The following is a 25,593-nucleotide window of genomic DNA, read 5'->3' on the forward strand; positions in this document are numbered from 1 at the left end:
CCCAAATATCATTTGTAAAAGATAAAAACATGTAATTTTTGCTTACCTCGGCCTATATAGAACTCTAAAGCTAGGACATGATCACGGAATCCTCAATATCCCATGCTGAATGTGGGATCTGATGTCTTGGGGGTTGGTTCAGTTAAGTGGGCTATCTTCCCTCGACCTTTTAGGAATGTCCTCACAAGCTATGACCATTGAAGGTAGTTTCTACCACTGTTGTTAGAATCGTGCGATTCGCATCGCAAATCGCACGATTCGGCTCGATACCAAGAGAAATCGAGTCGAATCTATAGGGTGAATCGAAAATTGCTTAGAATCGACTATGAATCGAAAGAATCAGCAAAGAATCGGTAGAATCGGACGAATCGAGTGAATCGAACGAATCACAAAACTGAAATAGAAATGAGGTGAAACAGCAGTACCTGAAACGTTAGGAGCTGGAAGCTGGAAAGTTGAAACAGAGAAGCAAAAACGCTGCATATGAGCATAAGATAAAACGACATAAGCAAAGGCGAGACTCGAGAGCTACGACCGCGAGACTTCAGGTTCTGTTCAAGGTGCGTTGCTTTCTTCTTCTTTAGTTCTTCTTCTTTCTTCTTCTTCTTCTTCTTCTTCTTCGCTTTATGCGAGACCATACAAATCCTAAGAAGAAGACTGTGTTTGCTTAAAACCAGTGCTTCTATTCTATGCCTATTCCTAGAGAAAATCTAGCTTGGGAGTCTTGACGAGTGTTGAAACCAGTGCTTCTGTTCTAGCCACTTCTCTCGTCAAATCATTTTTCATCCTTGAAAATGATATTATAATTTTGGCTTAATACATTTTTTAGTTCCTGAACTAATCAAAAAAATGGCTTTAAGGATATCAACTAAATTGTACTCACTATTCATCCCTGAACAAAATAATTTTATACACTTTTAGTCCCTACGTTAACGGCCATTAAAAGAGGCATTAAATTTGCCTCATCAGCACGTCACGTCAGTCAAACTTGCTGGGCAATGTCACTTTCAATCTTCTCCATTAATTAATTAGTCATTATTAGTCAATCCCACAAATTAGAATGCTAAGCTTGCTGGGTGAGGTGTGAGTGATTAAATTAATAACTGAAGATTTCAAACAGAAAGCATAAATATTCATTATGTGCAGCCCTAGTTATAGGGTTGGAAATTACAGCTATAGAAAGTTTACAATAGGAAGGGTTACAACACATTTAGGAAAGATTATGATACAATGGGATTAAGAAAGATTCCTAATCTGTTTTAAGAAACTAATCTAATCAAAATCTTAAATAAATCATTCCTTAAATAAAGCATTCCAAAACAAGCTGCAACCTCTTCTTCTTTCCTTTCCTTTTATGTTAACACTCCCCCTTAAGCTAGTGAATGAATATCTATCATTCCCAACTTGCATATTAGATCTTCAAATCTTCTATTTGGCAATCATTTTGTCAAACAATCTGCTACCTGTTGTTCAGAAGAAACATAAGGAATTTGAATGATACCTTTTTCAAGCTTTTCCTTTATAAAATGTCGATCAATCTCAACGTGCTTGGTCCTGTCATACTGTACAGGATTATGTGCAATGCTTATGGCTGATTGGTTGTCACAAAATAACTTGATTGGTTCCTTGACATCAATCTTCAAATCTTCTAGCACAATCCTCATCCATAGTAACTCACATAGGCCAAGTGCCATAGCCCTAAACTCGGCTTCAGCACTTGACCTTGCCACTATGCTCTGCTTCTTACTTTGCCAAGAGACCAAGTTCCCTCCTAAAAACATGCAATACCTTGTAGTAGATCTCCTATCACTTACAGATCCAGCATAGTCTGCATCTGTATACCCCTGTATATCCAAAACACTTCCTACTTTAAATAAGATTCCTTTACCTGGGGCTGTTTTCAAGTAGCACAATATTCTCCTTACAGCCTGCATATGACTCTCTGTCGGGCAATGCATAAATTGACTTACTAAACTCACTGCATAGGCTATATCTGGCCTAGTGTGTGATAAGTAAATCAAACGCCCTACTAATCTCTAATATCTACCTTTATCCACTGGTGGGCTTTTGGTGTCTTCTCCTAATTTCACATTAGGCTCTACTGGAGTACATACTCCTTTGCTTCCCAATAAACCTGTCTCCTTCAAAAGATCCAATACATATTTACGTTGGGATAGAAATATACCTTCTTTGGAGTAGGCTACCTCTATTCCCAAAAAATACTTAAGTAATCCCAAGTTTTTGATCTCAAAATTTTGGGCCAGTTTGCTCCTTAGATCTTGCTGTTCATCCATATCATTTCCTGTCACAATGATGTCATCCACATAAACCAACAATGCAGTCATTTTTCCCTTTCCCGAGTGCTTGAAGAAGAGAGTATAGTCTCCTCTACTTTGGTGATACCCCATACACTTCATAGCTTTAGAGAACCTGTCAAATCAAGCTCTTGGTGACTGCTTGAGGCCATATAGTGCCTTTTTAAGTCTACACACCTCATCTCCTTTTCCTTCCTTAAATCCTGGTGGCTGCTCCATGAAGACCTCTTCTTCTAAATCACCATGAAGAAATGCATTCTTCACATCTAGTTGGTGTAATTGTCATCCATAATGAGCTGCCAAGGACAAGAGAATTCTTACCGTGGTCATCTTGGCCACTGGAGCAAAAGTCTCCAGGTAATCAATTCCATATGTCTGGGTGTAGCCTTTGGCCACCAATCGAGCCTTATACCTCTCCAATGAGCCGTCTGCATTGTACTTTAGGTTGAACACCCACCTACAGCCCACTGGAACCACTCCCTTTGGCTTAGGTACCAAATCCCATGTGTTGTTTTTCTTTAATGCCTGCATCTCCTCCTGCATGGCTAGTTCCCATTTTTTATCCTTTAAAGCCTCTTCCACCGAATTAGGAATAACAATGGTATCTAGAGTGGTCAAAAAACTTATATGTTTTGAGGACAACCTGTGATAGGAGAGATAGTTGGCTAGAGGATGCTGAGTGCATCTTCTAACACCTTTTCTAATGGCAATAGGAATATCCAAATCAGTAGCAAAGGAATGAACAGGATCAAGGGAACAAACCTTCATAGAATCTGGCTAGGGATTGGATGTTGTTTCATGCTGAGAATGAGGCATGAACTGTTGTTTCCTGTGATACACAAAAGGAGAGCCCTTGAACCTTACTGGAGATGTTGATAATCCAGGTTGATGAGTTTGCTTAGGGCTTGGGTACTCATTTGGGACAGAACCAGAGTGATCACTCGAAGATAAGGGGACAGAACCAATATGCAAGGCAGGATTAGGAATAGAATGTTTAGGGTCTATTGATGTTGAAGAATGTAGACCAAGGTCAAGACTAGGAAGGAGATTGGACACGTGGTCTTCAATCGTATGATTCTCCCCCTGAAGACCAAGGGTAGAATGACCGAAGTAGGGTTGTGACTCAACAAAAGTCACATCTTTTGAAACAAGAAATTTTTGAGTAGGGGAATGATAGCACTTATAACCTTTTTGTGTAGGAGAATAACCAAGGAAAAGACACTTAAGTGCCCTAGGGTCCAGCTTGTCTCGAGTATGAGGTGGAACATGAACAAAGGCTACACAACCAAAGACCCTAAAAGGAAGAGGGGTGTGTAGGTTAAGAGAGTGAAAAAATGTAGAAAGGCATTGAAAAGGACTGTTGTTCCCAAGAACCCTAGATGGTACCCGATTGATTACATAGGTTGCGGTCAAGATAGCCTCTCCCCAAAAGATTTTTGGAACATTATGATGATGAAGAAGTGTTCTAGTGACATTGAGGAGGTGTCTCATCTTCCGCTCAGCCACTCCATTTTGTTGTAGAGTGTTGATGCAGGAAGACTCATGAATAACCCCTTTGTCTTGAAAGAACTTATGCAAGTGTTGATTAAAATAATCCCTTGCATTATCAGTTCGAAATTTCTGAATAGGAGTACCAAATTGAGTTAGAATCATTGAATAAAAGTGCGGTAACACAGTGCTAACAGTAGCCTTATCCTTAAGAAGGAAAACCCAAGTCATTCTAGTACAATCATCTATGAAGGTAACAAACCATCTAGCCCCAGAATAATTGAGAATCCTAGATGGACCCCAAACATCCGAATGAATGAGAGCAAAAGGATGTGAGGATCTTTTATTACTAATAGGATAGGAAACACGATGATGTTTGGAAAGTTCACATACATCACAATGAAAAACACTAGGATCCACATGTTCAAATAAAACAGGAAACATAGCTTTGAGTAAGGGAAAAGGTGGATGCCAGAAGCGGTAGTGATGAAGCCAAATGTCACTACTAGAAGACTGAGAAGTGCAGGCTGATTTAGGCTGAAATCTGGACTAAAAGTGATGGGGCTGCAAGGTCTCCTTTCTCAAAACATACAGCCCATGTTTCTCCTCAGCAGCTCCAATCATCCTCCCCGTAGCCATTTCCTGAAACTCACAAGAATAAGGAGAGAAAACGATTCGACAATTTAGATCCTTAGTGAGTTGATGAACTGAAATCAAGTTAGTGGACAAATTAGGAACATGCAAGACTCTTTGAATAGAAAGTTTAGGACTGAGAGTGACTTGTCCCTGACCTTTGATAGGAATAGAAGTCCCATTAGCAATAACAATCTGTTTAGGTGTCACAAGAGGCTGATAGGTATCAAAAACATTTGGATTAGAGGACATATGGTCTGTAGCTCCTGAATCTAGAATCCATATATCATTCCTATTGGTTTTAGAGGCTGTTAAAGAACTCAAATGGAAACTATTACCTGGTTGATTATTTTGCTGGGCAATAGAGCATGATCCATCCTAAAGAGTTTTCAAGAACATCTTGAGTTTGCTAACTTCATCAGCAAGCTTGCTGATTTCATCAGCTTTCAGTTGATTCTACTCCAACTCGGGTGCTGCCTCAGTTTTTTCCACCAACTCTTCTTGCCTATTTGAAAAATAGGCCTGATTTCGAGAAGTCATATTCTTAAAGCCCCCTAGTTTCTGCAACACAACCTCCTTCCCATGCAATTTAAAACATGTCTCTCGAGTATGCCTCGGCCTCTTGCAATGGGAACACCATAATCCTTCTGTTCTATGCGTTTTGTTCTGTCCATCAGTCCACATACCTTCCTTTCCATGCAGCCTACCTTGCACATCACCTCTTCCTTGCAGTGGTTTAAATCTGGACCCTGCTCCTTTGTTTGTAAACATTGTTGATCCTTCAGAAGTCATATCACCCAGCATTGTTGTCCTCCTGTTTTCTTCACTTCGAACAACTGAAACACTTCATTAAGGGATGGAAGTTTTTCCCTTCCAAGAATCTGCACTCGAACTTGATCATACTCATTATTAAGTCCAGCCAAGAACTCTACAACTCTATCCCTTTCAAAAATTGAATGAAGAGTGGCTGCATCTTTCCCACATTCCATTTTAATGTTCTGGTAGTGGTCAAGTTCCATCCAAAAACCATTCATTTTGTTGTAATATTCAGTGATTGTTGAGACTCCTTGCTTAGTACTATGTAACTTCATCTTAATCTCGTAAATAACCGACGCATCTTGAATCTTAGAGTAGGTACGCCTAACCGTTTCCCATATATCTTTAGCAGAGGACAAGAACATATAATTTTTACTAACCTCTAGTTGCATGGCGTTCCATAGCCATGACATGATCATGGAATCCTCTATATCCCAAGCATTAAACCCTGGATCAGATTTATGTGGACTAGGCTCTGTCAAGTGGCGAATCTGTCATTTCCCCTTTAGGAATGTTCGAACCAGCTGTGCCCACTATAAGTAGTTGCATCCGTCCAGCCTGTATGACTGATGCACCCCTGGTAAATCGCTGGAAGAAAAACCTCCTATTGGAGCATCAACTCCATTATTCTCACCGGATGTCATGGCTGAAACTGGCGTTATTTCTGATATTTCTGACATGATCAGAAAGAAAAATGTCTAGCAATGAAGGCAAAGACAAGAAGGAATTTCGAGGCTTGAGTGACTAAAAATATGGCAACAATCGGCCAGAAACAATCAAGGAAGAAGACCAAGGAATCAGCAATGAAGGCTGGGGAATGGACTGAAATACAGAAAGCAATGAAGGCCGGAAATCATAGGGCAATCGAAAGTGGCTCTGATACCATGAAGATTTCAAACAGAAAGCATAAATATTCATTATGTGCAGCCCTAGTTATAGGGTTGGAAATTACAGCTATAGAAAGTTTACAATAGGAAGGATTACAACACATTTAGGAAAGATTATGATACAATGGGATTAGGAAAGATTCCTAATCTGTTTTAAGAAACTAATCTAATCAAAATCTTAAATAAATCATTTCTTAAATAAAGCATTCCAAAACAAGCTGCAACCTCTTCTTCTTTCCTTTCCTTTTATGTTAACAATAACACCTAAGCTTGAATGCTAAGTATGTGATTGGCCAACAAAATTACCTCTACTAAATACAATATATTAATATTAATATTACTTAATAAAACCCAGACGCCATGGCCACCATCTTCGACTAGGGGTGAGCACAACTTCGATTAAACCGAAGTAACCAAACCGAACCAACGAGTTCGGTCGGTTCGGTTCGGTTATTTTTTTTCAAAATTTCAGTTCGATTAATGTTTTTAGAAAATTCGGTTTTCGGTGTTCGATTCAGTTTTTTGCTTGAAATAACAGAAATAACCGAACCGAACTAAACTTACAAAAATGACACAGTTTTGGGTTTATAAAGCAAAGTGAAAATATCCCCACCCAAGTCAAATCGAAGTCACGTAGAGGCAGAGGAGAGAAGACCCTAAAGGCGAAAGATCAAATCGATCCTTCCTCGCTCCGCTCTCTCCCTTCCATCGTCTCCAACGCTCTGGCAAGGCGACATCATCGCCCCCTCCGATGCCGACGTCAACGCTGCAACACCCAAGGCAGAGACTCTTACTCACCTGGAACTGAAAGGCTGGACCAAGATGGACGCGAGATGCCGAGAGAGATCCTTCGAGTCCGTCGCCATCGGTGTCGCCTCCACCTTCGACGCCTTTCCCTTTACCGTCAACGGTCGGTCGCTTCCCGCCTTTCCCTTCGCCGATCGTCGTCCCCTTCATCAAACCCAGACCGACGCCTTTCCCTTCGCTGATCGCACGAGGCTTCGTCTCCTTGTTTCTTCCCTTCCTTGTGCTTGGACGATCGACCCATACCAAGTACCAACGATGACCGACCGTCAAATAGAGGTTAGTATTGACGTTAGGTTAGGGTTTTAATTTTTCAATTTTTTTTGACTCAATGAGGTTAGTTTCTTATATTTCTTCCTTTGCTGGGTTTTTTGTTTGTATTTCATTCTTTTGCACAAATTGATTTGTATTTCTCTCAATCTCTAAATGGTTTTGCATTTTTCTGTATCAATTCAATGGATGTTCTTCTTGTATTTCATTTCTGCAAATCGGTTTGTTCTTTTACTGATTTTGCCCAATCGGTTATCGATTATCGGTTCGGTTAACTTAGTTTAGATTTCGGTTATTTCGGTTTTGGTTAGTTCGGTTAGTTAGAATTAATCGGTTGGGTCGGTTCGGTTATTACATGCAATTCGGTTCGGTTCGGTTCGGTTCGGTTAAGATTTTTTGGTCAGTTTGGTTCGATTATAACTAAATGCACACCCCTATCTTCGACAACACCATGTACAGTAGCAGCGCCACCAACAAGCATAGCCCCACAAATATGGCGGTCGCCCTTGAGTCCCTCCAGGTCACTAGCTCTTGCACCCTCTCCCCCTCAGTCGCAATGTCCCCAGCACCATCTGCAGACACCCCATGATGTTCCATAGCTTGTCGTACCTCGCTTTCATAACTTCGTTCCCGCTCCCGCTCGACATCCTGTTGAACTCCTCCTCCAGCTTGTCCCTATTAATGGCCTCCACCATCGACAACTTCGGATTGAACTGGGTCGACAGCTTCCTCTCCCAAAACCTGTAATTCCACGCTCCCACCACGAACACGTAGAATGCCAGGGCGGGGATGATCAGGTCCGACCGGGTACCACACCAGCCTCACCACCAAGGCGTGCACCAGCACCACATGTCATTCACCCACTTCACCACGTCATCTACCCTGGCCACCACTTCCGCATGCTGAACCCATGCGAGTCCGCTTCCAGCATATAGCTCACCACCTCCCTGATGAAGCAGCGGCTCAAACTGGGTCAAGTGGGCCGCTGCGATCTTCACGGCGACACTCCTTAGCATCTCCAGTTGAGCCAGGCCGAGTGGGCAAATATGCCCCCCCCCCCCCCCCCCTCTCTCTCTTCCATAGCCGCCGCCAAGCTGGGCTCCTCGACAACGGCCATTGCTGGGTGTGTATATATATATGTGTGTGTGTGGTGACGTGGCAGTGCTGACAAGGCGAATTTAACGCCTCTTTTAACGACTGTTAAGGTAGGGACTAAAAGTGTATAAAATTATTTTATTTAGGGATGAATAATGAACACAATTTAGTTGATATCCTTAAAACCATTTTTTAATTAGTCCAAGGACTAAAAAATGTATTAAGCCTATAATTTTTCATGTGCTCACGTGCCAACAAAGACATCAGAGATGTGGGCAGCTGGGCACATGAGCCTCAACCACTCATGCTTACTTCTGAGCACCAGCTGTTTTTATTGACTTTGAGGTTTTCTTGTTAACTTGTTGTTTTGTTTTTTTCTTATTTTTTCTTACTGTTGCACTGCAGTGCTAACTGCTGTGTCTTTTGCAGCTATTTTTGTGGACTTTGGAGGTTAAGGGAACCTATTTTGTAATTGTTAACTTAACTTGTTATTGTTTTATTTTTATTTTTTATATATTTTCTTGCTGCTGCACTGCAATGCTGACTATTGTGCTATGTCTTTTTTTCTTCTTCTGATTTTTTCTAATATGTTTTATTGTCTGGTCAAATTTATTCTACTTCTTTTATTTTCTTTTATGATATTTTTACTATTTTTTATTTCAAAAATTTGACTTTATATTTTTTTTCAATGCTAGAAGAATATTGTGCTTTCTTTCTTGTTGAATATGGTGTCAACATCAAAAAAGGGATCTACAATAAAGAATAATGATCCTACCTGGGAATATTGCACTTGGATTAATGGAAATAGAATGAACTTAAAGTGCAATTATTGTGGACTTGAAAGATGGGGAGGGATAAATTGAATGAAACACCATTTTCTGGGTGATCATGATAATGTGACTCCTTGTACACAATGTCCAGATAATGTGAGGGAACTTTGTATTCAGATCTTAGGAGAATTGGAAAGACAAAAGGTGAATGAAAAAGAATATTTCCAAGAAGAAGAGACAAAAGTTCAAATGGTAGGAAGAAAAAGAAAAACTAGTATGGATGTCTTTGTCACTAAAGGGAAAGAAAAACAACAAACTTTAAATGCAATGGTTAAGAAAAGGGAGCCCGTTGTTCATAGCATTTGTAGATTTTTGTATGGACATGCATTGCCTTTCGTTTTGGTAAAAAGTCCTCTTTTTGCTTCAATGATGGAAGCGGTTGGTGAATATGGTAAGGGTTTAAAACTTCCTAGTTATCATGAGGCTAGGGTTACATTTTTGAAGAAGGAAGTTGACAATGTAAACTCAATGCTAGAGAAGTATAAAAATGAGTGAAAAAGGACTGGTTGTACTTTGATGTCGGATGGGTGGACGGATAGGAAAAGTAGGTCTCTTACAAACTTTTTGGTGAATAGTCCAAGTGGAACAGTTTTTCTTAAATCTATTGATACTTCAGATGTTATAAAAGATGCACAAAAGTTATTTGAGTTGCTTGATTCATTGGTGGAGGAAATTGGGGAGGAAAATGTTGTTCAAGTGGTGACTGATAGTGCTTCGGCCTATGTAGCTGCGGGTGACTTGTTGATGGAGAAAAGAAAAAAATTATTCTGGTCTCCTTGTGCAGCACATAGCATTGATTTGATCTTAAATGATATAGGTGGGTTGCCTATTTTCACAGATACAATAAAGAAGGCTAAAAAAGTTCGTGTATACATTTATAGACATGCTTGGGTCCTTAGCATGTTTAGGAAGTTCTCCAAGAAGAGAGAGTTGAAGAGGCCAGGAGTTACAAGGTTTGCCATATCATTTCTTACATTGAGGAGCTTTAAGGAAAATAAGATTCCTCTTAGGGCTATGTTTGCATCGGAAGAGTGGGATAAAAGTCATTATGCTTCTAAGGTGGATGCAATTAAAGTGAGAGCAATTTTGTTATCCGATGACAAGTTTTGGAAATCGGTCAAGTATTGCTTAAAGTGTGTAAGTCCACTTGTTAAAGTTTTAAGACTTGTTGATGGGGATGTGAAACCAACAATGAGATACATATATGAAGCGATAGATAGGGCAAAGGAGAAAATTGCACAAAATTTCAACCATCAAAAGATAAAGTATGCATTTGGAACATTATTGATACAAGATGGGATTTGCAACTTCACAAGCCACTCCATGCAGCGGGATATTTTCTTAATCCCAAGTGAGTTTCTAAAATCATATTTCCTATAACTAACAATTTTTTGTATTGTATATGCTTTGTTGTTTCTTACTTGTATTGCATTTTTTTAAGGTTTCAATATGATGAGTCTTTTAATGCGGATATAGAAGTTAAAGTTGGTTTGTACAAGACAATAGAAAAGATCTATCCGGATATTGAAACAAGACTAAAAATTGATGAGCAATTAGAAAAGTTTAAAAAAGGCGAAGGATTGTTTGGCATGAGTATGGCTACTTTAACAAGAGACAAGAAGCAACCAGGTATTATTTTGATTTAATGTTTCAATTTTCAAATTTCAATTGTTAGCTCCTTTAAACTAATTAGACTAATTAGTTTTTTATTTTTCTATCTTAGCTTTATGGTGGGAAAGCTATGGGGAAGAATGCAAAGAGTTACAAAACCTAGCCATACAAGTCTTGAGTCTCACATGTAGTGCTACAGGATGCGAAAGAAATTGGAGCACATTTGAGCACGTCCATTCAAAAAAGAGAAATCGTTTGGAACAACAAAAATTAAATGCTCTTGTCTTTGTGAAGTATAACATTCAACTTGAATTGAGGCAAGTTAAGAGGGAGAAAAGAGGTGAAAATTATGATCCTATTTGTTTCAGTGATATGGAGTCCGATGATGAATGGATCACCGAACAAGAAAATCCTTGTTGACCCCAAGATAATTCATGGATGGATGATAATGAATGTTTTGAAGATGATGGAGGTATTCAACCAAGTAATAATAGAAGAGGTATATATCTATACTTTATAGTTTCCTACTTTCTAAAACTAAGTTAATGTGTTTGTTTAAGTTTGAGTTGAATTCTAATATGTTATAACTTATATTGTATAATATAGGGCCAAGGAACTTGAAGCTAGATAGAAAAAGAAAAGGAAAAGTTGTTGAAGATAAAGTGGAAGAAGAATTGGATTTAGAAATGATTGATGGTGAGGAAGATGTAGAGGATGGAGAGCAAGTGGATTTGGCTACGATTGAAGATGATGAAGATGATGATGCTCTTCAACTTGAAGATGAAAATGATTGATAACTTGTGAAAATTATGGACAATGGCATTTATTGGTGGCCTAATGGCTAATAGTTGTTTTTTTCTAGTTTGTTATTTTGAAAGTGGTTTGATTTGATACAATTTGAATTTAAAGGCAACATGAATATATTTTTGGTATAATTTTAATATATTTTATTTATTTTCTATGGATATATATTATTTATATTTGAAATTAAAAATGTGTACTAAATCTTACGATTCGATTCGATTCTCGATTCACGATTCGTAAAATAAGGATTTCGAATCTCGATTCAACAACTATGGTTTCTACCTTCTAGGCAGTAGGAATGATGCATTCCTGGTAGCTCACTAGTAGGAGGATTTCTTGTTGGTTGATTGAATGAGACAGCCTCTCTTGTTGCCATGGATGGAGTAGTCTCAGAGATTTGTAACATATTTGGAGGAACAATTGGCTGAACAAGTAGGATGAAAGGGAACAATACGGTGCAATGAAGGCACATTGGGATTTAGATCAAAATAGGAAGATAACAAGAATCGATCACGAAAGCTCTAATACCATGTGAGAATGGAATACTTTCATTCATTGCTTACACACAACAGTTATAGGGTTGAGAAATTACAACATAGGAAAGATTACAATACTTAAAATTAGGAAAAAATACCTATACAAAGTTTAGGAAAGTATCCTAAACTGATTTTAGAAATTTCTAAAAACAAGGGTTAGATTAGCTTCCAATCTTCTAATGGATAATTAGTCAACCTTCCTTCTCCTTTCTTTTGTGTATCCTACGGGAATCAACAGTACTTAAGAATTGAACCATCTGGTTTATACTTTACAACCAATCAAATGCATATCAGGAGACTGTGAAACTAGTTCCCAGGTCTTGTTATTCTATAAGAGTGCAAATTCCTCTTGCATAGCCTTGAGCCATCTAGGATCTGATAAAGCATCTTTAACTGAACAAAGCTCCAGTTCATTAAGGCAACTAGGAGGAATGAGTAGCTTGCTCTTTGATCTTGTAATCATAGAATGAACTAAGCAAGGAAAAGGATTAGGTTTTGGTTGGGAAGCAGATGGAGGTGGAACTGGAACTAAATTGAGAGATTGCTGAGATGTAAAAGAAGATTGTTTTTGTTGTCAAGGAGAGGAACCAGGAGGTTGTGCTATAGAAGAACAAGGAAATGAAAGGACTGAATATATGTAATTGGTAAACTAGAAACCGAATGTTGTTGAATAGGAGATGTTTGAAACAAAGTCTTAAGGGCAAATTGAGACTCATTAAAAATGACATGTCTGGAAATATAGATTCTTCCTGAAGGCATTTGTATCCAGCATGCATTGGGCTATATCCAAGGAAAACACACTTAGAAGAATGAAAGTCAAATTTATGATGGTTATAGGGTTGAAGATAAGAAAAACAAGCACACCCAAAAGGTAGAAGAATGGAATAATCTGGATGCTTGTTATAGAGCAGCTCAAAAGGAGAAGAAAACTTTAGAGCTGAAGAAGGTAATAGATTAATGAGAAAAACTGCAGGTAAAGACTTCTACCCAGAATTTTAAGGGCATACAGGCATGAGCAAGCAGGGTTAAACCTGTTTCAGCAATGTGTCCATGCTTATGCTTGGCAACACCATTTTGTTCATGAGTGTGAGGACAAGAAATTCTTGGTAAAATCCCATGTTGCTGAAAATAAGGAAGAAAAACTTTTAAACTCTCCACCATTGTCAGACTGAAAAGATTCAAGTTTAGTATTATACTGCAGTTCAGCAAGTTTATGAAACTGAACAAAGGTAAAAAGGGCTTCAGATTTTAGTTTCAAAGAATATAGCCATGTATATCTAGTATAGGCATCAACAAATATGACATAATACCTGACACTATACCCTTCAGTAGCAACATGAATTTGGTCCCCAAAGATCAGAATAGACAAGTTCAAGAGGTTGTTTAGATGTAATTTCACAATCAGAGAACGGTAACTGATGTAGCTTACCAAACTTGCAAGAATCACAAAATGGGAGAGATGAATGAGAACAAGAAACATTCATCTTATTCATTACGTCAGTACATGAAAATTTGGACTACCTAGCTTGACATGCCAAATGTCACTACAGATTTATTCTGCATTACACTAACAGTGAATGAACTTGCAGAACAAGATTTTAGTGTCTTGAATACAAATTTTTAGAAAAGGCCTTAAGTCTGAACACAAATTGGAAATCAGCAAAGGATCTTCAGTTGCAGGAACTGAGGCTGCACTGAAAGGAGAAACTGAAACAGAATCTGAAACCGGTAAGGAAGAACTTCTTGAAGAAACAGCAGGTGCAAGTTGATAAAGGCCATCTTTAAGTTGACCTTGGAGTAGCACAATCCCTGTTGCCTTGTCCTTGATTAAACATGAATTAGCATGAAATTCTGCAATCATTTGATTATCTTTGGTAACTTGATAAACACTTTGCAAATTTTTAGTCATTGCTGGAACATTCAATACAGTAGGTAAAGAAAAGATAGAGGCAGGTTTAGTGTCTGTGGTTAAATGACTAAGACCAATATGTGTAATAGGTAATCTCTTACCATTCCCAACAGCAACTTTCTCAAGGCCTTGATACTGAGAATGAAGAGAAAAATTGTCGAGACTAGAGGTGATATGGTTTGTTGCACCAAAGTCAACAAACCAAGCTGGATCAGTTAGGGTTTCAGGAGAGGCACAGAAAGTTTCAGTTGGGCCTGAATAGTGGGAATATTGAACTGATCTTGTCTCAGGTAAAGAATCTTCATTAGAGTCGCTAGTGACTGCTAAATGAGCTTGCTGAATGACTGAGAAATAGACTCATTAGAACCAGGAAAATTTGTATGATGAAAATTCCTGTCGAAATGATGAAAGAACCTATCTGCATAATGACCTGGTTTTCCACATAACTAACAGTAGAACTTTCTAGAATTAGATCTGTCTCTGCCTGTACATACCTCCACTATTGCTAAAACCACCACTTGTATTATTATTCATATTTCTAGACCAGTAAAAAGCAACATTAACTGAGAAATTTCCATCAAGTGATCTAACTGAATTTTGCACACTGAGCCTCTGTTCATGCATAAGTAACAGATACTGCACCTTGTCTAGATTTATCTCATCCATTTGATATATGATGAGAAAAAAAAACAGTCTCATAATCTGAACCTAATCCACTAATAATGACCAAAAGTAAATCCTTATCAGATCAGACACAGGTTCTCCAATAGCAGCAAGAGCATGTCCAATAGTCTTAATCTTTAAGATGTAATCATTTACAGTCATAGATCCTTTCTTAGTTGATCTAAGCTGTTGCTTAAGTTGAGAGGACTTACAGTTGTGAGTAGAGATTTTCAAGAACGCACCAGAGTTCTGAAGATGACTCAAAATGAACAACCTGTGCTAATACTTCTCTGTTCATTGTTGAGAACAGCCACCTGGGGCCTGGGCAATAAGTGATCAGACTTCAGCCATAAGAGATAGTCCTCATTTACCTTCTGTCTATCAGGATTACTAGGATCAGGATCTGGAACATATTTTGCAGGAGATTTCTCTCATTTCGTGATGAAGGAAACTAGGTCAAAAGCTCGAATTGTAGCCAAAATCTGAGCTTTCCAGAACAGGTAAATTTCAGTCTCCAATTTGATATTGAAATAGACCGCTTTTTCAATTGAAGAGAAATCAATTTGTGATTGAGAAATAACAGGATTTGAGATTAGGTTTTGAGATTTTTCATTTGGAGAATGCTCAGGATCTCTCACCATTGTTGTAGATTGTGAGCTCTGATACCATGTAAGAGCTAGAGAGAATGAAAATTGAACAGAAATGAACAGTGAGAATCAAAAATGTAGAGGCTGAATTAAAAATAAATATTACGAAAAAGCTAGGGATGGGCGTGGATCAGTTAATCTATAATTGCGTATGGCAGACAAGGTTAAAAATCAAACTGTTAGAGTTTTGTCTCTAGTAAGGATGATATTGGCTTTGGCAGTGAGCGCGGATCATTCTCTCAGAGGGTATAGATAGATAGTAGCCAACTTGTAATTAGAATTTAAGTTGGAGGGTAAACTGGTAATGTCCATACCCGATTATGTAATAGCCTGGGAGTTAACATCCTAATTTCTATAAATAAGGTGGAGTGCTAGGTGCTTAGAGATGGATAATATTCACAAGAAAGCTTAAGGGGGCGTTTGGTACGAGAGAAGTTTTTAAATTCCTAAGATTCATGATTCCTGGAAATGCTCTTGAAAATCTTTGATTCCCAAGATTTATGCAATTCTATATATGGTTAGGTTTATACATTCCCAGGAATATTGAGTATTCTTTTCTGGGAATCTTACATTCCTATGTTTGGTTTAAATGCAACATTCTTAGGAATTCATGTTCTTTTTTCAAAATTACCATTATTTGATTTTTTGTTTAAAAATGATAAATTTCTTCTACTATATAAAATATTAGGACCCACAACATCTTTAGGAAGTCAAAAAAATGTCATTTTTTACACATTATGTATATATATGCATGTGTGTATATATATAATATATATACATAATATATATGTTTGTATGAATATCTACTTTAATATATATAATATTTTATAATAAATAATATAAATATATATATAATATACTTAATACAAATATATTACATATACATAATATATAATATGTTTGTATGAGGTTATAAAAGGGTAAGGGGTGTTTTAGTCTTTTTCTTTGTTAAAAACATTCCCAAACCCATGGGAAACTTGGATTCCCAACCCTTTCCATGGAAATCTTTTTGTAGAAAAGTTGCTTAAAAATCATTCCCGGGAATTCTATTTCCCAGGATTCTTTTTATGAAAAAGTTATACCAAACATGGGAATATAGATTCCCAACCTAACATTTCCAGCAATCTCAAAATTTCTCTTGTACCAAACGCCTCCTAAGAGAAAAGGCTGTGTAATTAGCGATAGCTCTTTGTAATCTTGTATGCTTGTAATCGTGAGGTGCTAAAGGTTGTACCGATCCCGTTTTAATCAATCAAAGAAGGCTGCTCTCAAAGGGTTCTAAGGCTGAATGTAGGGTTGTCCTAAGGGGCAATTTGAACCAGGATAATTCCTGTGTTCTTGTGGTTTGGTTTATGTTTCTGCCAATCTTTCAATTCTATTCTATTGAATTTAAATTTGTTCTTTAGTTTCCTATTGATCTGTGAGTGGGTGCGATAGAGAGGCATCATATCCGTCCAAAGGATCAGTTTCCAGTGCTCCCAAGATAACACAAACAAAACATATACATAATGGTAACCAAAAAAAAAATAAAAAAATTGTAACCATAACCAAAAACCGCAACTGTAATTGTAACTGATAATTACATACATAATATTAGTTTTTATATATAATATAATATTAGTTTATAAATTAATAATTTAAATATATATTCCTTTATAAAATATCCTTAAGTCATAATTTATTTACAACAATATTCAATAAATAAAATTGTTACTTAAAATATATTTTAACAATATCCCCAAAAAAATAGCAAAATCATTTCCCCTAAAAGGTGTAATCATTTTAAGATTTTAATTTCAGTTGCTAGATTTAAAGGCCAATTCTAATTTGTGTAATCATTACTTTAAGTTCTAATTTAAATGTGCATTTCCAATTTTGGTTGCCAATTTCATGTATCCTTTGTGTTGGTTGCCCATTCCTTAATTTAATAAAAATTTCTGTTTTTATTTAAAATTTATATAATTATGCAATTTGTTAAAACGGTTACAGATAAAAATTGCATATATGGTTAATCCATCAGTTATGGACACGGTTTGGGATGCAGAACCACAGTTGCAATTATGGTTATCTTAAAAACTGTAACCTAACCAATCCACTCCCATCCCTAGCAAGAGCGGTGAGTTTATATACTGCTCTCTGTTATCCAACAACCTAACAGACATGCCAGCTGGCAATAACAAACGGAACACTGGTTGGGTTTTCTGTTTGTAACAAACTGACTGCCACATAAGCCAAGTAAGAACTGAAGATAAACTGTCTAGAAAACAAGAAACTGAATAAACTCTCCTTCTATTCTCTAGTTAAGCTCCTTAACACTCTGAAGCCAAAAAGCTTTCATAGAAGTGATGGAAAGGGAAAAATATTAGGTTCCTTAATTTTTTGTATCTTGGGCATGACAATAAAATATTCAGGTTCCAAGGAGCCTTGTCTTACATGGACTCTTTATTCCCCCTTGCATAACCATTCCCACTAGAAATGTGGCATGGAATGTGTTGTGTCTGAGACCAAATTGAAATTGGAGTCTTGAATCCCCTAAATTTAAATAATACTTGAAGAAAAGAAGCTCATACCCGATTGTAAGGTAACATTCCAGGGCTTATCATGTGGATGGGAGATAGAAATTTCATTTTCTGTGAGTTCCAGAAGTGCATTTATTAATGATATTACGCAATACAAAACACTCAGTCAAACATGCACAATATGTATGCTGACATAAGGATCCTACTGTCAACTTAATTGTCATCCTCTGCGTGCTGTTGTTAACTCAGCAAAAAACAAAAATCAACCAAAAGAAAAGAAGTGAACATAGAACACTATGAAGATAGAGAACTCAAAACCAAGTTATTGGCAAAGGAAGTAAAAAATATGAAAATATTCAAATTTCACCAAAGGAAACTAGTCAAAAGTGCAAAAAATAGGCACATCAGAGCTGCTTTGGTATAATTATTAAATAAGGGATACTTCCCCATTTGCCTATCAAAATTTGTATAATGTAATGGAGTCCAGAATTTTTATCCTCATTATACATCCAACTTGTGTAAAAATGCTATTTTTTGAGTTAGAAATTGAAATCTAAGATAGCCTTAGAAATTTAAGATCACGACTTCAGGTAAAACCATAGAAATAAACTACCCACTCCAAAATGACAGAATGGCCTTCATTAGATAACTTTTCTGCCTTCTTTTCATTCCCCTCAGGAGGGGACATGTCGTGAAGAGTTATTCTCAAAAAACCATGTCAAGACTTTTATCTTTACCATCCTGCATGAAGTCTGAAAAGGAATACCACTCAAGGTAGACTGCAACATGTATAACATGGTTGTTGAAGACAAACGGACATTTTTATTTAATTATATGAGTAGGATCCCTTCCTCACCTCTACTGAAAGATCAAGCTCAGTAATGGCCTCTCGAACCCTCCTGCAAAAGGGGCATGCCTCTGTCAAGAACAAAGTAGTAAGTCCCCATAATTAAAGGAAATTTTCTGTGAGGTCAAATTCATGTGTTCTTTTTGCTGATCTAAAACATCTAATGAACAGAAAATTCTTTTCCATTGCCATGATGGCCACTTAGGAATAGCCATCGTTATTCAGGAAGAAGCTTACCAAATTCAAAAAGCTGCAAAAGCTTTGGAGTATCTACTGCATTAATCTCTTCAAAGTATGGATCTGAATTGCCTGATAGGGCCCTTGATCCCCATGGCAATCTTGCCAAGGTAGATAAGGAAGATGTTGCTGCCTATTTCAACCAAGAGGTACATAGGCATCAAGGAGAGATAAAAAATTAAGAAGAAAGTGAAGCATATTTATAGTTCAACAATCCAATTAACTTGTTAAGATATTGAAGAAGAGGTTCTCTCTCATCAGCATCCTTATATTTATTCCATCTTCTAATAATTACCAAAAGTACTGGAATGTCAAGGTTGGCTAGATTCCTGGTTTCTTCATTGTTGGAGCATCTGATGCTCTTAAGTCTACTCTCCCCTAGTTGGCCCCTGCATATGTTCTGTACGGACAATTCCTTTCAGGTGCTACTTGTGGCTAAAAGTGAAAAACTTTGTAGATACGGTCAAAGCATTGTGGGATGGGTAGAAAACTGGAGGTTAAGCCAGTTTACATTGGTCAGGAAACTATTGTTGCTGAAATCTGACTTATAGAAGCAGGACAAGGTAGTGATTTGGAGGTCAGGGAGGTGATCCAATTTTTGGGGCAAGCTCAAGATGATGTGAGATAAATTCTCTTGGACAGCAGAGGATGATCAGGGTAGGATGAAGAAGTTAAAAAGGAGAATCAGGAAAGGTGGCTCTGCTGGAGGAGATTTGGTAATGGCACTCCAGTGCTTTAGTTAAAGGAAAGCAATACACTTAATAAGGTTTTTCATGGCATGTCAACGCTAACAGAAAAACTTCATCACCAATTTAAAGTTAGCACCATAATTTGGGGTGCGAAGCCCTATTGAAGTTTCAAATCATAAAAATCCTTCAGTTCTTACCAAATGAGATCTATTATTTTTTGTTCTCACTGTTAAATTATTGATCATCATTTCACCTAAAAGTTTCAATTATTACAAAAGGGCAGCACCAAAAATATATATAAAGTTTTCTAACACATGCAAAAACAGACAGTTGGAAAATGGTGTAAATTAGCCTAGCAAAATAGAAATAAAGTACATGATTGAAATTAAGTACATTAGGTTAAATAAATGAGTTGGAAACCCAAGAGGTTTGGCCACCCAAGAGAGATACGTTAACTAGAAGAGTTAAACATTAACTAGGGACTCCAAAAGACATTTATATATTAGGTAGGCATCCCAATAGACATTCATAAATTAAGAAGTCCAGAAGGATTGCCTTCAAATATTAAATCATTCATAGTGAAAATATCTATCTATGCACACTATTATAGATTTGTTGGAACCCCTGCACAGTTACTCTTCAAGAAGCATCATCACACCTCTTAGCAAGAGATTTTACACTAGTCACAATTCTGGTTTTCTCTAACAATAATAGTTAGTGATTTGGTTAGAAAACAATTTGACGATATCCCTCCTATAAGTTTTCTTGCTACTCTTGGTTTTGTGGCTTTAGAATCCATTCGCTTGATGGAAAAAACTTGCTTGCTGGAAGCAAGAAGGAATATCTTTTGAAGGAGCTGAATTTATTTTGCATAACGATGCTACTGCAGCACTCCAGAAATGGATGGTGCTGATCATTTGTGCTACTATAATCTCTTGAAATCGTTACCTAATTTTCCTTATAATCAGTATTTGAAGAAGATTACACATACAAAGGGCGTGGGGGATTCTTTGAAGGCTGTATACTGTATAGTGCTGATGTAACAATCAGAAACCAATAAACTCTATGTGAGCACATAACTCCATAATGGTCAAGAGCATGAACAGTTCATTTTTTACCACATCCAAACACCCCACAAGATTGGTGATGAGGGACATAAAAAAAAATATTTTGGAAGACAATATTCTATGCATAGAAGTAGTAGGAATTTCTATTGTTTATTTCTTTTGTTTCCTATTTTAGTTTTCTTCCATAGTAGAATCCTAATTAGATTGAGATTATGGATTCTAATTAGGGCAGGACTATAGCTATTAGTTGCTTATATATAGTGTTTAGGTTTGTTATTGAAGGTAGTATCGATTATTGATATTGATTTTTTGAATTGATTTGAGTTTATTGATTAATCTTTTTGCATTTGTTCGTGGTTCTGCATCAGTATGATTATACTGATGAAACTTCTAAATTTTCATAGAAGGACATGCTGAATAGTGGATGGACACTAGTGCCACACAACACGTCTAACAAGAAGCATATGTTTGCTTTCTAATTTCTATGAACATAATGTAGATGAACCCTGCATGTTTATGGGGAGCTTATGCATAAACTTGACTTCCAAAAGAATCTAGTATTGATTCTTTGGTTAGTAAGTATGACTTCCAAATGATTTTGAAGCAAATAAGGAAATTATATTCAATAACAGTGTCATAATAGAAAAGTGTTATATAATAGCTGGTATGTTCAAAAATGAATATTGATTTTTTCTTATTTTGAACCTTTTGATACTTGATATGTTAGACTTGGTTGTGTACATTTCAACATCATGAAGCTTATGCCTAAGGAAGGATTGACATCTGATTACAGCCCTGATAATCATGAGAAAATTCCTTACATGGAGTAAATATTCACTAACCAATACTTCTCAAAATTGTTTCTAGATATTCTAGCAAACTTGATTGAATTCATAGTATCCTTGCAAGAGGTGGAAACTTTTTTACCTCAGATCTAGTTGTGTATGTGTTGGATTTTCTATGACCAGCAAAAGCGTACAGATTTTTTATCCTAGAATCTCTTGCTCCTCACTCTTTTATTAAGAATGTTCTGTTAGAAGATGTGGCTGATTCATATTGTTTCATATCCACGGGAGTCCATGGGAGATTTATTTAATTACTTTGCTTTCCTTATTTAAGTGATTTGATTGTATATTATGTCTTGTATCTTTTTTGTATATTTCTTTCTATATTCGGTTGTTGTAGCCTTCCTTTTATTTCTTTCTAGATTTGGTATTTCCTAGATTTGGTAGTTTCCTAAATCTGCATAAGGTAGGCTGTGTAGTTTCCTAAATCTGCATAAGGCAGGCTGTGCCTATGCTGTATAAATTTACAGCTTGTGCTGCATCTTAATATAACAACAACAACAACATATCCAGCCTTTATCCCACTATGTGGGGTCGGCTACATGAATTCTAGACTTCCATGTATTTCTGTCTTTTGTCATATCCTCATTTAGATCCATATATTTCATATCAAATTTTAATGTCTCTCCCAAAGTCTTCTTGGGTCTACCTCTACCTCTTTTTGTGACTAATTGTTCCATTTCATCAACTCTCCTCACAAGAGCGTCTCTTAGTCTCCTTCTCACATGACCAAACCATCTTAGTCTAGTCTCTCTCATCTTCTCCTCGATTGGCACTACTCCTACCTTATTACGAATAACTTCATTTCTAATTTTATCCTTTCTTGTATGTCCGCACATCCATCTTAACATCCTCATCTCCGCTACACTCGTCTTTTGCTCATGCTGGTATTTGACTGCCCAACATTCTGAGCCATACAGCAAGACTGGTCTTATAGCTGTCCTATAAAATTTTTCTTTCAATTTTAATGGGATTTTACAATCACATAACACCCCCGATGCATTTCTTCATTTTAGCCAACCTGCCTTAATTCTATGTGTGACATCCTCGTGGATTTCTCCATCTTTTTGAATCACTGATCCCAAATATCGAAAATGGTCTTTTCTTTGTAAGATTTGGTCTTCTAATTTTATTATAACATCATCCACTCTTGTATTTTTACTAAATTTGCATTCCATATATTCTGTTTTCTTTCTACTTAATTTAAATCCCTTAGATTCTAAATTGTTTCTCCACAACTCAAGTCAGGTTTTTTTTTTTTTTTTCTTGACATGGTATCAGAGCCTTAGGATTAGTCCTAGGCCTGTCGAGATTGTAAAGCACGGCGGCCAAAACTGAAAAATCAGTAGGCATGACTAATGTTACAGAAAGTTCTAGTCAAAGCACTGGGAGGGAACTTTCGATCAGTCATAGTATTGGAGGAGAACTTCCGATTGTCCAAGCAGCCTATAGGTTGAATGGCAAGAACTACCTCAAGTGGTCCCAACTTATCAAGACTTTCTTGAAAGGCAAGGGAAAATTGAGTCATTTGGGGGGATCTGGACTGCAGGAGAATGATCCTATGTATGGTGCATGGGATGAAGAAGATTCATTAGTCATGTCTTGGCTATGGAACTCCATGAATCCGGAGATTAGTGATACCATTATGTTCTTAACAACGGCAAGGGAGATATGGGAGGCGGTGAAGATTACCTATTCGAAGATACGTGATGCCGCTCAGATTTATGAACTTAGGACCAAGGCAGTAGCAACCAAGCAAGGGAATCGGTCTATCACCGAATATTCCAACTTGTTGCAGACCTTGTGGCAAGAATTGGATCACTATCAGTGCATCCAAATGAAATGCAATGAAGATGCAGCAGTCCAAAAGAAATTTGTAGAGAAGGAGCGAATATATGATTTCTTGGCTAGACTAAATTTAGAATATGATGCTGTTAGAATTCAGATTCTTGGTAAACCTGATCTACCCTCCTTAAATGAAGTAATTTCTATTATACGTGCAGAAGAAGGTCGAAGAGGAGTTATGTTGGAGCATGGTCACTTGGAGAATTCTAAACGGAGCTGGACGTGAAAGAGGGATTAAAGAAGAAAAAAGATTCATGGATACAAGTTGGACCACAAACAAAGATAGTTTGTGGTGCACTTTCTGTAAGAAGCCAAGGCATACAGTTGATAAATGTTGGAAGCTTCATGGGAAGCCAACAAAAGGAGGACAACAACTTAAGGCTAAGGTTCAGGCCTACACTGCCAATGGTCAACAGCCATCTCATATGACCAACTACAGTGACCAAGAGCATACAAAAGGCAAAGAAATAGGATTGATGGGGCTCAAACAGGAGGAGATTGAGAAGTTAAGGAACCTGTTGGGGTCTCTTGAAAAAGATCAAGGTGTTAGTGCTTCAAATCTTGTCTTCACAGGTATTACTTTCAATTCTTGTTGCTTAAATGCTTCAGATTTAGGTTTTAAATCACACTGGGTACTTGATTCTGGTGCAACCGACCACATGACCCATTCTTCACACAAATTTCTAAACTACAAACCATGCCCCAGTATTAAAAAGATTGTGTTGGCTGATGGATCTCTAACTACTGTTGCTGGAATAGGGGATATCCTTGTTAACAATTACCTAATTCTGAAAGATGTTCTCCATGTCCCAAAACTCTACACCAATCTCATCTCTATTAAAAAACTGACCCAAGACACTAATTGTCGTGTCATCTTCTATCCAAATTTTTGTGAATTTCAGGAAAAGGACACGAGGAAGAAGATTGGGCATGCTAAGGTGAAAGAGGGGCTGTACTACCTTGAAGAGTCTAGTGGGCTGAGTGATAGAAAACATTTTTCTCCTATATCTTTTTTAGCTAAATCCAATAAGGATGTTTTATGGCTTCATCATTTTCGCCTAGGACATCCATCTTTTGTAGTTCTTCGGTCTATGTATCCCTCTTTGTTCAAGCGATTAGATAATAGTGATTTACACTGTGATGTTTGTCAATTTGCTAAGCATAAAAGAGTTTCATTTCCTCTTAATAATACTCGATGTGCTCTTCCTTTCAACTTAATTCACAGTGACATTTGGGGTCCTTCTATTCCTAGTATTTCGGGTGCTCGATGGTTTGTGTTGTTTGTGGATGATTGTACCTGGGTTGTGTGGTTGTATCTTCTAAAGAACAAATCAGAAGTATGCACCATTTTTCCTAATTTCTATACCATGATTAAGAATCAATTTGGTATTGGAATTAAAAGAATGAGAACTGACAATGCCAAAGATTTTTTCAACAAAACTCTATCTCTTTTCTTTCAAGTGATGGGCATAATTCATGAGTCTTCTTGTGTTTATACCCCTCAGCAAAATGGAGTAGCTGAGAGGAAGAATGGTCATTTGTTGGCAGTTACAAGATCCTTGTTATTCCACAATAATGTGCCTAAACACTATTGGGGAGAAGCTGTCTTGACAGCTACATATCTCACCAATAGGCTTCCTTCTAGGAATCTTGACCTCCAAAGTCCTCTTCAGCTTCTTGCTAAGGCATTCCCAGAATTTATTCCAACAAATCTTTGCCCAAGAGTGTTTGGTTGTTTGGTTTTTGTTCATAATCATTCTCCTCATGAGGGAAATTGGATCCTAGAGCCCTTAAGTGTGTCTTTGTTGGATATTCCTCCACTCAAAGAGGTTACAAGTGTTTCCATCCTCCATCCAAGAAGTTGTTTGTTTCGGCTGATGTAAGCTTTGTGGAGGACCAATCATATTTTGATATGACTGATATTAAGGGGGAGACCAATTCATTGGATGAATAGTCAAGGGAATTCTATTTCTCAAATTTTCCAATTTCTTCTTCTCCTACAAATCATCCTCAAGATTTCTTAAATCTGGTTCCAAGAGAGAATGTTCACTCTTCTTCTCACCCACTACAAGTCTATTCAAGGAGAAAACGTCCCGATTTTATCTCTAAGCATGCTGAATCATCTAATCCTTGTGTAGATCAGTGCAGCCCTCAACCTGATTCACCCAAGAGTCCTAATTTACTTCAACCTACAGTCTCTACTGCTATACTAGAACCTATTTCAAGCAACACTCAG

General features: G+C 37.2%; 1 protein-coding gene across 1 annotated transcript in view; it reads right to left on the bottom strand.

Moving 5' to 3' along the window:
• Nucleotides 1-25,593, bottom strand: part of LOC127808900 (uncharacterized) — a 70,538-nt gene that overhangs the window by 33,066 nt on the left and 11,879 nt on the right. Inside the window, exons 3-5 of the mRNA XM_052347608.1 lie at nt 18,912-19,044; nt 18,684-18,745; nt 17,879-17,938 (exon numbers count right to left, since the gene is read on the bottom strand). Coding sequence (XP_052203568.1) covers nt 17,879-17,938; nt 18,684-18,745; nt 18,912-19,044 — 255 coding nt within the window. The remainder of the gene's footprint in view (nt 1-17,878; nt 17,939-18,683; nt 18,746-18,911; nt 19,045-25,593) is intronic.

This window comes from Diospyros lotus, chromosome 8 (genome assembly GCF_014633365.1).
Source record: "Diospyros lotus cultivar Yz01 chromosome 8, ASM1463336v1, whole genome shotgun sequence".
NCBI lineage: Eukaryota > Viridiplantae > Streptophyta > Magnoliopsida > Ericales > Ebenaceae > Diospyros > Diospyros lotus.